General features: G+C 34.6%; 3 protein-coding genes across 5 annotated transcripts; 2 read left to right on the top strand and 1 right to left on the bottom strand.

Annotated features, from left to right (window-relative positions):
• The first annotated feature begins 3,172 nt into the window (after positions 1–3,172).
• LOC100800281 (RNA-binding protein 42) lies at positions 3,173–6,239 on the top strand. The gene is made up of 7 exons (XM_003556407.5): positions 3,173–3,515; positions 3,611–3,788; positions 4,042–4,139; positions 5,369–5,465; positions 5,785–5,870; positions 5,963–6,040; positions 6,149–6,239. Exons 1-6 carry the CDS (start codon positions 3,285–3,287, stop codon positions 6,014–6,016), a joined length of 744 nt encoding a protein of 247 aa, XP_003556455.1. The 5' UTR covers positions 3,173–3,284; the 3' UTR covers positions 6,017–6,040; positions 6,149–6,239.
• Positions 6,240–8,293: 2,054 nt separating this feature from the next.
• On the top strand, positions 8,294–11,906 carry LOC100813082 (pentatricopeptide repeat-containing protein At1g08610). 3 transcript variants are annotated; one of them, XM_041013429.1, is made up of 3 exons: positions 8,294–8,434; positions 8,866–10,799; positions 11,609–11,906. In XM_041013429.1, exon 2 carries the CDS (start codon positions 8,973–8,975, stop codon positions 10,740–10,742), a length of 1,770 nt encoding a protein of 589 aa, XP_040869363.1. In that variant the 5' UTR covers positions 8,294–8,434; positions 8,866–8,972; the 3' UTR covers positions 10,743–10,799; positions 11,609–11,906. The 3 variants fall into 3 exon arrangements, with proteins under 3 accessions (XP_040869363.1, XP_040869365.1, XP_040869364.1); XM_041013431.1 differs by lacking the exon at positions 11,609–11,906 and adding an exon at positions 11,385–11,487; XM_041013430.1 differs by having other exon boundaries at positions 8,332–8,472.
• Positions 11,907–12,841: 935 nt separating this feature from the next.
• Positions 12,842–14,965, bottom strand: LOC100812545 (pentatricopeptide repeat-containing protein At3g04760, chloroplastic). Its single transcript, XM_003555520.5, has one exon. The coding sequence runs from the start codon at positions 14,772–14,774 to the stop codon at positions 13,044–13,046; it is 1,731 nt and encodes a 576-aa protein (XP_003555568.1). The 5' UTR covers positions 14,775–14,965; the 3' UTR covers positions 12,842–13,043.
• Positions 14,966–15,450: the final 485 nt, after the last annotated feature.

Genomic DNA, 15,450 nt, shown 5'->3' with positions numbered 1-15,450 from the left:
ATATTAATAAAATGAAACAAGCTTAAGACACGTTTGGCATATGACTAGCTATAAGTTCGAAATTGATAAATATTTTTGTAACCTGAAGACTTCGAATTTTCTTGTCTTAGAATGGTCTATTTGGATGAAAAGAAAAATAGATGAAAAACACAAATAATGAGATTTTTTTATTTGATTAAAGGAATAAGAATATATATATATATATATATATATAACAAACATTTAGGTCATGTTTGATTCTTTTCTCATTTTTTTAATTTTTTTCTGAAACAATTTCACACTAATCAAAATCATTTTTTCATCTAAAGTCTATTCAATTTTGATTTTTTTAAAATCAAGCATTTTAAACAAAATAAAATTTTCAATTATTTGTTTAGTCTTCATAATTACAAAAAAAACTTTGTTTGGTGAACTTATTCAAAATAACTTATAGAAAGTATTTAAAAACAAAATAAAATAAGTTTTTCATAAGCTTTATAAGTTCAGAATCATCTTTGAGAGAGTTTCTACAAATTAATTTATAACTAATTTTAGTTTATATATTTTCTTTTATTCTACTAAAAGTGCTTTTAAATAAACTTATAAAAACAAAGTAGTTACTAAGATTAAATTAATGGAAGAGGAATGCTAGTGCTTAGCGGCACTTTCTCTGACATATTTTTTATATTCTTTATATAATTGTTAAAATTTATAAAAAAATTATCAATTTTGATGATTATATGATTAAGTCAGGACAGATAATATTAAATAATTTGTGAGGCACACAAAAATTCATAATTTTTTTATAAATTTTAATCATTCAATCATAGAGAGAATATAAGAATGTAAGAGACACTATTATTAATATTTTTCATAAATGAAAATAATGACACACAAATTAGGGTTCATAGCTACTCTCTAAGTAAAACCTCAACCTTTCCATTAGAGTGAGTAAAGACTCCACTAAATAAAAAGAATTTTGAAGATTTGATTTAAGGGTATGCTGGTTTTAAAAGAGAGAAATAATATACAAAAATTTTATTTTTATTTTATCCTATGGGATCACACATCTTGCACTTTATTTCAATTCAAAATTTTAGATTTGATTTCTATCGTCTTTATTTTTCAACTGTAAATCAAAGACAGGTGGCGTTGGGTTATTAACGGTAGTAACAATAACAGGTACCGGTACCAAGCATATAATTAGAGTAATGTTTGGGTGGACATCCCCGCAATGGCCGGTCACATGACACGTGGAAATCCTGTGGTCGTCGATTGTTGAGCCTTTCCTTCAAACAGAAACGGTAACGATAAGGTGATTGTGCACTGTGTGTGCGCTCCCATTTTCCATATCCTGCTTTCCTCATCTTCAATGACAATGGAGCATATCTCTATGCAAATGCTGCCCACCTTCTCCTTATTTTTATATTAATACCTTATATAATGGATAAGATAACTTTTTCTTTTTATTTAATTAAAATTCAAATTGGTAGCATAAAAGTTTTCCCGATAATCTATGGGCATTCAAATTTATAATAATTATTTTTAAATATATCAATCATAGATTAAATAGTTCATACATTAATGGTATAAATGAATTTTACAGTAATTGGTTGAGCGAATAAAGACAAAATTTTGCATATGACAAATTAATGGTTCAAAATATTAAGATTTACATATGACTTGATAAGAATAAGAATAATTTCAATAAAACTATTACATTCTATTTTTTTCTAAAGAAAAGGAATCATCTTATTTATTTATTGAGATAACATTTTTTTTCAGTACTTTAAATTTAGGTCACATTTATTTTTGGTTCCCTCAAATTATTTAAAAATAACCCACTCTTGATATTTAGGATTATTTTTTCCATTCATTTAGTCACCTTGATAAGGATATAAAAAGTGGACTATTTTTGAATTAGAGGAAAAAAATCACTTTTAAATTTAGAAGACCAACAGAAAATTTGGCCTTGAGGGAAACAATACATTTCAGCCTTTATTTATTTCAAACTGGTCTGGCAAAACAATATATAGCGAATAGCCCATACAAGCTGGCACCAACATTTTCATTGGGCTTATAAATGCTTCTCTCATCAATTTTAGGCCCATAATAATAACCTCACCTATTAACTAATCAGATTGGCAATGACTATTTCCACCCCTTATTTTACTTGTACACATCCCCTTATCATTTGTTTTCCTAAATTACCCTATAAAACACACTCACTCGTCTCTTTTCTGGAAAGCAGAGATCCTTTCCATTTTATGATCACACCACCAAAATCCCTAACTTTACAGCATTAGATTTTCCATCTTCATCAACAACTGAAAATACACCCGAGACTTGGATCTTGCATGCTTTAGACTTCATTTTGTTACATCGTATGCTTATCCTCTCTTCGGGTTTTGCTCTTATTAGTTTTGTCTTCCTTTTAAAACAATATATGTGATTGTTGAATTTCCCAAAACTCCAATCCATGAGTGATTTTTAATTTTATTGCATGTTTAAATTTTGTGTTTTTCTTTGAATTGTACAATAAGTGGTTGCATTATGGAATTTTGGTTTTTCATATGGAATTGGGATGGACAGAAGTGGCACTAATTGCAGGAGCAAGGTTTTTTATCCCATGAGTTACTGGATGTTAGATCCAATGTCGTGTCTTGGGTATAAAGGCTGATTCGAATGATCAAATGGTGGCAGTAGTGGTGTTTATTTTCTACATGAATATTATTAGTTGAGACAAAGTTAAGTATTCTGTGGATGGAGTGAATTTTTGATGCAGTTGAGGTGTTACACATTGGCTTTTGGATTTTGTTTTGATTGATACAGAATTAACGGGATGAATATATGTGCAATATATACAATTTTTGTTGCAACAGCTACATGTTGGAGGCAATTAACATGTCACGGTTTCTTATATATATATTTGTAGGCTGCGTGTTATTTTTCCTCAAGGTATGTCGAGAGAGATAATTTATTTTCTGGAAGAGGGTTACATAACGAGAGAGACAAGGTGAGTGTGTTTAGTTGGGTAGTTTGGGGAAAAAAAAAGTAGGAAGGGAAGTGCACAAGTAAAATAGAGAGTGAAAATAGCATTTCCCTTCAGATTACAGGCAAATATTTTCCGTGTTGGGGTGGGCCCACCAGGAACCGATGGAAAGTCATGGAATCAAATGAATAAAAAATGGCGCAACCCAAACAAACAGAACCCTATCAAATCCAAACACAGCCTTTGATTCCCAAATCCCTCGTCCCATTGAACAGTGATCAGTTATATTCGCGTTGCGATCTATTCCAATTCCATGACGACACCACCGTCTTCCTCCTCAGCTTCGCACTCGCAATTCGCCTATTCAAACCCTTCCTCCTCCTCCTACTTCCCCGTTCCCTTTCACCTTCAGCAACCCGCAACCACTCACTACGCTGCGCCCTACGTCGCCGCCCCCTCCGTGCAAATCCCCGCTCCTCCCGTCGTCGGCCCCATTGCTCCCGCGCCGGTTCCCGGCGTGTACTCCGCCGTGCCGCAATATCAGGTCCGTTGAGAAACTGGCGTAAATTGATTGATTTTTTTTTTTATAAATAAAAATGAGATTTTAAGTTGATTGAATTTTGTTATGTGATTGAACAGGCACAGCAGTTATTTGAGAGGGATGCGCAGATAATAACGCCGGAGGCTCTTGAGAATGTTAAGGCAGCGATTGCGAGCAGCGACGTGGAACACAAAACTGATGCCAAAAAGAAAGCGGTTCCTCGCAAAGCTGCTGGCCAAGCTTGGGAGGATCCTATCCTTGCGGAGTGGCCAGAAGGTATTATGATGTAGTCATTCCTATTTAGTATTTACTGATTCGTTAATTTAATTTTATGTATATTGAAAGTTTGCTTGTGTTGTGAAAGACCATCTATTATTCCTTAAATCAGTTTTACATTGGTAATTTGGATTGTATGTGTGTTTTGTTTGTCCTGAGCCTATATGGAATTTGTAATCATGATTTTGAAGATTTTGAAGTTAGATAAGAAATCGTGAATTGATTTTTCTTTTTTTCTATTTTGGATTATTAGATGATTATCGGCTCTTCTGTGGGGATCTTGGTAACGAGGTGAATGATGATGTTCTCTCAAAAGCATTTTCACGGTTTCCTTCCTTTAACTTGGCACGAGTAAGTGGATTCCTCATCTAACTCGAGTTCTCTTTATGTTTAGTTATGATTGTTGTGCTAGTGTGAGCATTTTTTATTTCCTGTTCAGATTTTTGTTTGAAGGGACGGAGTTGTTAATGTGTATTTTAAGGTAGGTGTTGCTTTATAATTTACATTCGATTAGACATTTTTTATGATTAAAATTGATGTGTTATTTTGTCATCTCAGGTGTCCGCTTTGTTGTTGCTCCTTATTCACAAATCAAGGGCAATTGAAATTATATGCCGGTGACATAATGCACCTTAATTTGAACAATCGATTCATTTAAATTAGTGTTGTGACTATTATTTTGTAGTATTATGAGATCTCAATCTCAACATTATTTGGAGTCTGGTTAATTTGGAAGAGTTGACATCAGGTTGATTGTAAGATGGAATCTTTCAACTAGATTTTGCTTTTCCTGTCCTGTCCTGCTCTATTCAACTCCTTAACCCATATAACTTTCTAACTATTCAGAATTCTTTCAACCTTTGTATTTTTTTGGGTATAAGTCTAGACACAAATAGTAATTTTCCTGAAGAAGCTAATGTCACTAACTGCATTTCTTTCAACAATATATGAGGATAAGTTTGTGGATGAAAATAATGGACTATCAAAGGGACTTTGAAATTTGGCTTGGTAAAGTTCCCACCCAGGAGGGAGGGCTGCACAGTTCTTTTGCATGTTAACCAGAGACAGCAGTGTATTTTTTTAATTCACTTGGAATGAGAAAATAGGTTAAATAGTGGTTATTGAAAATATGAACTGAAAAATTAGTAATAGCTCTGTCTATTAAGTATCGACTTACTATTGGGTTAAGAGTCAAGACCATTTCTCTACCTTCTAGAATTTTTGTGCATAATGAATAATTTGGATATTATATTAAGTTAGTGGAAATTAAAAGCTAAATCAGCATGTGTTTTATGGTTTGCTTTATGTATGTCCATTATTTACAAAATAAATATGTATTTAGTAGTTCCCATTCATCGAGACTGAGAAATTTGTTCCAAGATCCAAGTTATGTTGCTGGAAATATGAGGGCATGTTATTCAATAGTGGAGACATTTAATACCATCTAAAGAATTTGAGGTTTATAGTGGTCTGCTTATCTCTAAGCAAACTTAACTTTTATTATTTATGTGTTTGTGGTGCATGTATTTCCTTGTGATGTGTTGACAGTGTTGTGATTAAGGTATGTTTATCTTGACTAGGTTGTCAGAGACAAGCGGACTGGTAAAACAAAAGGTTATGGATTTGTGAGCTTTGCCAATCCTTCTGACCTTGCTGCTGCTCTTAAAGAAATGAATGGTTAGTCAGTTCAGATGGGCCTCTCTTTTAAGTATTACTCTGTAATGTCTAAATACATATTGACTATTACGCTGTAATATCTGTTACTCTTCTGACTAGTGCTTTGATTTAGTATAAATATTTAATGCCAGATAATACTGACTAGAAACTGATAACTTTACAATCCCAAACTATAATCGTGATGGATTATTGTTTCTTTTATACATGAATGTATTTAGGGCTTATATAATTTGTCACTGAATCTTGTCAACATATGCAGCAGACAATATAGTAGAAAATGCTGTAAAATGTGTATTTTGTCTTTGACTCTTGATTTCAGGTAAGTATGTTGGAAATCGTCCTATAAAACTACGCAAGAGTAAGTGGAGGGAGAGGACAGATTATGAAGCACTGGAGAAACAGAAGGTAGCAATTTTCTTTGTCAATGATTTGAAATTGTTCTGTTAAACTTAGCCTTTTGTATGTCCAACTTAATTCTTCTATTGTTTACATGGCAGAATCACATTCAAAAGAAACCGAAAATGCCAAGGAAAGGTGTGCTGCACAAGTGACATGCTGGAACCTGTGTAAATCAGGTTTACCAATTTGACTAAGCAGAACACTTCACAAATGCTATTTCTTTTTTGCATTTTAAAGTGTATGGCCAATACCCAAAAACCTTATTTCTGATGTTTACATTTCAGGAATTTGTGGCAGTTATTTAGTACGTGAGGAAGGAAACTCTGAAAATGTATAAAATTTGACTGAGGCTTATTTAATTGATGAGAAACTTTAGATTGTGTTCTCAAGTCCCCCGCCCCCAACCCCACCCCACCATATCATTCGTAATTAATATGATAAATGCTCTTGCCAGCTTTGTGTGATGGATTTGCCTGTGGTTCTCATCAAACGCTTATACGTTGAGTTCCAATGTTTTATCAAATAAACACCCTCAAATTGGTCATAAAATAATAACTTGCATTAATTTGATAACAGTCTGCATACATAAAGATTATAACGTTTGTATACATTCAAAATAACACAATCTTTCATCTTGCATTATCTTGTGCAAAAAATGTTCAAGTCTTATCATCTTTTTTGGAATGTTATCGTCAACCTGCAAAATAGGCTGAAACGTGGACAAGATAGCCTTGTCATCCGTTAACCAAGCATTGAAAACTTCAGGCATATTGTTCATAACATGATTACTCTTGCATATAAGATTATATGAGGGTCTGGACTTAATTAAACTCAAAAGGTGGATTGGGTTTATCAAAATCTTTTTTCTTACATTGTGAAGAATATTAAAATAGTATGAAGAGAAAACCTAAAACAATTCAATTAACAATAATCAAAGGAAACTATCATTCAAGAAATCACAATAAGGCAATATAGAAAGTGTAGGGATAGGGAAGGGGTCCGCCAAGAAGTATGCTTGTTCAGCCATCAATTGTGACATACATCCAGTCCATCCAGTTAAGTTTTTTTTTTTTTTTTTACTAGTCGATCAAAAACTATATTAGTGTTTTACAAACAGAAACTACCAGATTGTTTCTCACCAAAAGAGGCCATGTTCATATTTTGGTCTTTTTCTTCAAATTGTAACCAATATACGGCTTCATTTCATTGCTAAATTTTTTTTCTCGGTAAAAATTGTTTTGCCAAAAGCATAAACTAGTTATAGGGTATAACACATGCCCATAATTGAGAATTCATCATTAAAGATCTTAATCTCATTTTAAAATACAAATCTCAAGTCCAAATTTGAATGGTTAGAAAAACTTCATATAAAATTTACAAGCACCCACCCAAAATTTAAACAAAATTGATTCAACATTTACAGTCATCTAACAAGCATCAACCCAATATTATATTCCCAACTTAACTTCAAAAAATATAAATCATTAAAATTTAAAATAATTTCATAAAAAATTAAAATATTCAACAAACCATCTTTTGTTACTTCTTAATCAGGCTTCACGCACTTGATGAGCATAGTTGCTTGCAATGTCAGGAATAGATTGAGATTGTTACTTCCACTTGTAATAAGTGATCCCGCATTTGCAATTTCATTTCGAAATCTCCCTTTCTCGATCAAAAGCTTGCAATCTGTCACAATTTATCTACAGAGAACTTTCCCCTTTTGATTAACCCTAACCTGGCCTTTCTCACTCTTGTTTCTATTCCCTTCACCAGACCTAATTTGGAGTGTTAAGTGAATAAGGTAAAGCTGGTTTCTCACAAAAATAAAGGGGGTATTTTTATTCTTTAACATTTAAGTGTTATGGCAACTTAACGCCATTTCATTAAGTGGACACAGGGATATCAAGTGATATTTCACAAAATCATAAGATGATTCTGTAATTTACTCTTACTTGTATTTTATCATACACAATTAATATAAATATTAATATGATCAAAAGTTACATTTTTATTGTTGTGCAAAATAAGAAATATGTAAATTATATTGAAAATATGTCTTATAATAAAACATTTAATAAATTAATTTAATGAATACAATTTATATATTTTAATCATAACTTCATTAAGTAATTCGATAATTAATATTTATCAATATAAATAAAAGTACATATATTATAATATTACTTATAATGAATCATTTATAATAATTATATATTAATAAAAAAATCATTTTTAGTATAATTTTATTTATTTAAAATAAATTTTTAATTTTGATTTAAAATCATTTTTAGTATAATAATTATATATTTAAAGATTGAGTATTACATCTAATTACATCTTATTTGAGGTGTTGTTTATCTATTATATTATCGCAATAAAGCCAACTTGATCCAAATAGAGATTTAAAATAAAAAACAAAAAATTCCGCCGCTTCGGGGGCATTGCAGGGGTAGGCTTTTGGGTTTTAGATATATAAGAAATAAGAATTCATAACCCCCCGACCCTTCATGTTGTTGATGCCGCCTCAACCACGGTTCTCCCTCACCCCTTTGCTTCTTCTGCTCAGTGTGAGTCTTCTTACAAATTTCCTAGGCTTAAGATTCAAGTCCTGACTTTGAACCATAATTTCAATTTCTACTCTGTACAAATTAATTAATTTGCCCGAAAATGCTCGTTACTCTTTAGGAATCTATAACCACTTATTGTTATCATTACTCTATTCAAAATTGTCCTTCTTCTTCCCCCTGTTTCCTCTAGAAAATGTCAAGTTTTCTTGTCCTTTGCACGTCTAACATATACACACATTAACTTTCATTTTCAACCAATAACCCCTATATATATATATATATATATATATATATATATATTTTACTTTACAATGTGCAAAGAAGCAGTGTTGCTTTTGTTATCTTCACTAGTTCTATGCTTCTTCTTCTTCTTCTTCTTTTGTATGTATTTATTGTAATAAAATTCATCTTGTTGTTTTGAACTTTCACAGCTGGCAGCCGAGTCCCTCATTCATATATAGTGAAAAGAGGATAGTTGAATGAAAAGTGCACTGTTTATAGCTTGAGAGAGTGCAATCAATATACCTGAACAACTAACATGGGACATATAGCTACTCTGCAACATAATATTTTCAGCTTCCATTCTTTGAATGGTCTGCATATTTGTAACAAACAAGAGAGCTGTATTTTGGGTGCTTGTTCTGCTTTGGATCATAGTTTAAGAAAAAAAACACCTACCCTACACCGAATTTGTTTTGGTGACTACTTTTCTACAACTAAATATTCTATTCCATGGAAAGGATTGCGGTGTAGAAGTTTTCAGCGAAGTGTTTTAATTGATAGAGCTAATGAAGTTGACCATGAAGATTGGTGCTTTGGAAGTGATTATGTTGGTGAAAGGAGAAATTCCAGGGAACTATTGGATTCAAAGAAGTCTGTAAACTCTCCAACTTTGTCACCAGAGGCACCGTTTGTTCAAAACGATGAAATGACCAACAATGAAATTCTTCAGAGGCTCTGCAGTCGTGGAAAGTTAACAGTTGCGGCAAGGTTGATTGATGTCATGGCACGGAAAAGTCAAATACCCCATTTCCCTTCTTGCACAAATTTGATCCGAGGTTTTATTAGAAAAGGTTTGGTAGATGAAGCTTGCAAAACATTGAATAAAATGGTCATGTCTGGTGGCGTTCCTGACACAATTACATACAACATGGTTATTGGTGGCCTGTGTAAAAATGGTCGTTTAAGATCTGCTCTTGATCTGGTAGAAGATATGAGCTTGAGTGGTTGCTCCCCCGATGCGATTACTTATAATTCAATAATTCGCTGTCTATTTGACAAGGGGAATTTTAACCAGGCTGTTAATTTCTGGAGGGACCAATTGAGAAAAGGTTGCCCTCCTTATCTCATTACCTATACAGTGCTTATTGAGCTGGTCTGCAAATATTGTGGGGCTGCTCGAGCCCTTGAAGTACTGGAAGATATGGCTATGGAAGGCTGTTATCCTGATATCGTTACATATAACTCTCTTGTAAATTTGACTTCTAAACAAGGGAAATATGAGGATACTGCTTTGGTTATACTAAATCTTCTATCCCATGGAATGCAGCCCAATGCCGTGACATACAATACTCTCATCCACTCTCTAATTAACCATGGATATTGGGATGAAGTTGATGATATTTTGAAGATTATGAATGAAACTTCCAGTCCTCCTACACATGTTACGTACAATATTCTGCTAAATGGTTTATGTAAATCTGGACTTTTGGATCGTGCCATAAGCTTCTACAGCACAATGGTTACTGAGAACTGTTCACCGGACATTATAACGTACAATACTCTTCTAAGTGGTTTGTGCAAGGAGGGGTTTATAGATGAGGGCATCCAGTTACTTAACCTATTGGTAGGTACTAGCTGTTCTCCTGGGTTGGTCACCTATAATATTGTAATTGATGGGTTGGCTAGATTGGGATCTATGGAGTCAGCAAAAGAATTGTATGATGAAATGGTGGACAAAGGAATCATTCCTGATGAAATTACTCACAGTAGTTTGACTTGGGGGTTTTGTCGGGCAGACCAACTTGAGGAAGCTACAGAGCTACTAAAGGAGATGTCTATGAAAGAACAAAGGATTAAAAATACTGCTTATAGATGTGTAATCCTTGGATTATGCAGACAAAAGAAGGTTGATATTGCAATTCAAGTTCTAGATTTGATGGTGAAAGGTCAATGCAATCCAGATGAGAGAATATATTCTGCTTTAATTAAAGCTGTTGCTGATGGGGGTATGCTAAAAGAGGCTAATGATTTGCATCAAACGTTGATCAAATGGAAGATTCTGAAAAAAGAAATCATGTTGAATTAGTTGGAGTTTGTGTGTAAAGATTGGCCTGGCAAATTTAATACTTCTGGCCATGTACAGGTAATTCTTTTGATCCCTTTTAATTGTGGGATTTCGACCCTCTCCTGTTTGGATGAGTGCCATATTCCCCAAGTTCTCTCTATTTCTGTCTAATCATGGTAGAGACTAGAGTGAGATAGAGAACTTGAGGAACATATCTTCCCCTGAATAGAAGAGGATCCAAATTCTTCTTTGTGAGATCTGTTAATTGTCTGTTGAATGTAATGATGGCTACCTTCTACCTCCACTCCACTAGTTTTTTGGTTCTTTTTCATTAATTCTATGTTCGAACATAACCTTGAATTTTAATTTCATTCTCTGCTATCATCTTACCTTTTGATATCAGAATATTTGATTAAGTAGGAAGGTTTTTTACTAGATGTTTACTTCTACTCTAGTCTGTAAGACTGTAAGCATCAGTGAATTCTTTAACTTTACCTAATTTTTACTTTAAGTCATGACTTTCCAAAAAATGTTGTCAAATGTCTTTTATTTTAGTCCTTAATGCCACTGAAAAAATGTAGTGGAATAGGACTTCAAATAAATGAATGAGATTTTGTTACATTTTGCAAGGTCAGGGATTAATAGTTAAACTTGTAAAAACAGGGATTAAAGTGAAAGACACATACAATCTCGAGGACCAAAGTAGAGGTTACTAAATTTTTATTGTCATATTCTTACTATGTTATTCAATGGTAGAGTTTTTTCAGGTGCTAGTTTTATGTAATGAATCATAGTAACTCTCTTTCTCTCATTGAAAAACTGGAAGTAACATTGTATCTTGCAAGCCTAAGATTTACTAATTTTACTGTGGATATTTGCCAATCTAGGAAAGCTTGTTGGGAAGTTTTGACCGGCACTTGCGAGGGACTGCAAGGTCCAACAGTATTGGCTAATACTGTCACTCACCATGAACTAAAATTTCTGTAGTTGAAGTTGACATTAACATTTGCTCGTGTTATGTTATTTTTAATGTCAATCTAATCTTCAAGTTTGTAGATTTTTGATAACTCGATGAGGATAAACAAAAAGTTTTGGTCCTTGTGTTAGTTTTGGTAGTTATAAGTTCGTTTCTGTTGACTTGCATAATACAATCTATGAGCATTATTTTTTGTTTTTACCATCTAATTTTAGGGATTGAAGTTTGTTATTATGCGGCACACATCCATCTGATCTCGGGAGTTATTTTATTTTATTTCTGTCTTAAGAATTTTGTTCAAAGGTTGTGCAGAAGAAACATGAATGCGAACTTGTCCTGTTGGTTTAAAATTGGAGTTGTGCGGTATGTGACTCATCAATCCTGATACAAAAATAGATGTTCAGGTAAAGGTTATAGAGTTTATGATAATATTTTCGTTTAGAGAAATCGGACTAAGAATCCTCTTAAATATGTAAAGAGGAAGGGAAAGATTGACAAAAGTGCATTTATAAGAAGAAGAAAAAAAGAACTTAATGAAGTGTAAACTTTTAAATTATCAAATAATAAAAAGTAATTATTTTTTCTAATATTAATTTTAGTTGTTAATTTATTAGTTTTTATTAGTCATGATCTTTCCCTCTCCTCCTTCTCTCTTAACTATCAAATGAATCTTATAACTTCTAATAAAAAACTATTTAGCATGATCCTAAGGTAAACTATGATGGAAGTTAACAAATTTATTACACATCTTAGTTTGTGATTAAATGCTAGTGGGCATAGACTATTTCCTAAAAAGAAAAGCTGCATTCAATATTTTGGGGGCCAACTTTTTGAGTTATTTAAAAAAAGAGTGCATTATCAACTTAGCAGTCGTCCTAATTATTTTTTGCTCAGCCGGCGCCTGCCATTCTGCGCTGATTTTTATGATATAGTAGTAACATTTTCTCTTAAGTTTATACACCCGTCATGCTTTTTGTGAATTTTCTTTTTCACTTCACTACATTATTTGAATTATTGCATAAATCTTTTTGAGGTCATGAAATGATACTTGTAGATGGTATAAATTGACAGATTGTTTCCTTTATAAGTCATTGGATAACAATTAGGTACAAACTCTGCGCATGTGAAAACAGAGACTTGGTCATGAGTTATAACATCTTCATCAAAATTAAGAAGTAATGACAGTCCCTTTGATATTCCTTCCCTTCAAACTACATCCCAAAACAGTAAATTAGAAATAACACATCAAATTGAGCTGAACAAAAATCTCAATTAGAGGACCCGAATAAATCAGCTTTATGCCCAAGAATTTAATGTAATCTAATCAAGCGAGCTCTTTGTACATATCAGGCACGGAAATGGTTTTGTTTCTGTAAACGTCTGAATAAATCTTGAGAAATAGCATTCATACTAACAAGGGATTTAGCTAGCTCCACTGCATAACTTCGCCATCCAGCATAACCAACCCCTTCCACCAACAACGTGTAAGTAGTTTCATTTGGCTGACATCCATTGTCAACCATGACAGCCAGCACCTCAATGGCATCTACGATTCTGTGTGCTTTGCACAATCCAAGAAGAACAATGTTGTAACTAATAACCGTAGGTTGCCACTCGGTCCTTTCCATGTCCACCAACAACCCAATGGCCTCATCCACCATTCCATCTCTGCACAAACTTGATATCAGTGAATTATACGTGATCCTATCAGGATCAACACCGTTGCTCAACATCTCCAAAATCATCGTCAATGCTCTAATTTTGTCCCCACTACTCCACAGCGCACCGAACATTGTGTTATAAGAACTTGCATTTGGCGGACAACCCACTTCCTCAAGCTTCTTGAAGATGTTCAATGCCTCATCAGCTCTTCCCTTCTTACACAAAGACCCCATGATTGTGTTGTAGTTGACAATATCCGGCAACCACCCAGCAGATATCATATCGTCCACGAACCCTATAGCCAAATCAACTTTCCCCTCTTTGCAGAAAGCAGAAATCAACGGATCATAGCAATAAGCATCAGGGTTCAACCCCTTCTCCTTCATAACCCTCAACACATCCACAGCCTCCCCAGCTTTCCCATCGCGACACAGCGAACTAATCAAAACACTGTAGGTCACAATGTTCGGCTCGCAACCCTTCACAATCATATCGGACATCAACCTCTCCCCAGCTTCCCATCTGCCCTCATTCAAAAGACCCTTGAGCAGCAAGTTGTAGAGGTTCAAGCTTGGCGTCGTGTTCAAATTGGAAACAAACTCAAACGCTCGATCCACCAACCCGCGTTTGCACATGCCCCTCACAATGACATTGTAAGTGTACATGTCAGGCTGAAGCCCTCTTGACATCATCTCATCCAGAAGCCTCATTGCATCATCAATGCTGCCGTGTATAATAGTCGCTTCTATCAAGATAGTATAAGTAATCACAGTAGGGTTGCAATTATCTTCCAGCAACTGATCCATAACCTTCAAAGCCAAATCAAGCTTCCCCCTTGCACAAAGACTCCCAATGAGAATGTTGTAGGTAACAACATCAGGGGAGAAGCCTCGATACTTCATTCTCAGAATCACCCTATTGGCAGCATCAAACCTATCGCTCCTGCAGAACCCGCTTATCACTGCATTGTAAGCAAAAGAATCAGGGTCACCGTACTGTTCCAGAATCTCCATGACCCGCACCGCTTTCTCTGTTCTCTTGGAAGTGAACAAGCCCTTGATGAGTTTGGTGCAGAGAATGACATCGGGCTTGTAACCCCTCTTCACCATTTGCTCAAGAAAATAGAGGGCTTCGGTGTACTTGCCCGTTTTGCAAAGCCTGTTGAGGGCTTTCATGTGATGGGTGTCTCGAAAATCGTAATGTTGTTGTTGGGGTCTTGTGTCGGAGGAAGTGACCCTCGTGTGTCCCTTGTTGTTGTTGTTGTTGTTCAGTCTTCGCTTGCTGGGGTTGTCTTCATTTAGAAGTGGGATTCTGCAGGTGATCACGGTGTTGCTTGGATTTGGAAGCCACGCGCGCTTCGAGTTGGTACCAAGTGGGAGGCAATGCGACAGGAATTCGCTTGAAACTGTCGCCATTAACGACGCTGTTGGTTGCAGTTGTTGCGGGTTTCGGAACTCATAAGGTAGCAGCGGAAAATTGAGGGGTTGCTTTGTGGATAAGGGCTTGGATGAAGTGCAGTTGGGGCGTGCATCCAACACAAGGGCATGGAAACTTGGAGACCTCAATTATTTATTTTATTTTCCATTAATTAATTTTGTTTTATCCTATCTTTTGGCTGATGCTAGGTTCATCCAGCATATTGCTGGTGCACTCAGCATTTTTTTTAAATATCAAAATTGTCCTTGTGCTTTCTTCGCATTTGTGCTGGGTGTGCGTGAGGGTGGTCCGAAAATCATATTAATCCGTAAGGTTGATATGGATCAAGTTGATATTAAGCATACGGAATAACTTGATCCGTAAAAGACTTACGGATCAAGGGTATTTCAGTCTTTTCCCCTTAAGTGCTGGATACACCAGCAATAATGCTAGATGCACCTAGCATCAACCCTATCTTTTTTGTGTTCATGGATAAGAAGCCCATAGGATACGAGAAAACCAAGCCCACACCCAGCCCAAAGTTTGTTTGGAACCAAAGCAATGGCAATCCAAAAGGAAAGCGCTTGACCAGCTCAAAAGCTAAGGAGTACTTGTAAGGATATACATTCCATTTTGTGATGTATGTTGGTAGAAAAGAAAAGAAAGATAAAAGGA

Source organism: Glycine max, chromosome 20, assembly GCF_000004515.6.
Source record: "Glycine max cultivar Williams 82 chromosome 20, Glycine_max_v4.0, whole genome shotgun sequence".
In the NCBI taxonomy this organism is placed as follows: Eukaryota; Viridiplantae; Streptophyta; class Magnoliopsida; order Fabales; family Fabaceae; genus Glycine; species Glycine max.
Note: the sequence above shows the minus strand (reverse complement) of the source record. Positions and strands in the feature narration are given on the sequence as shown.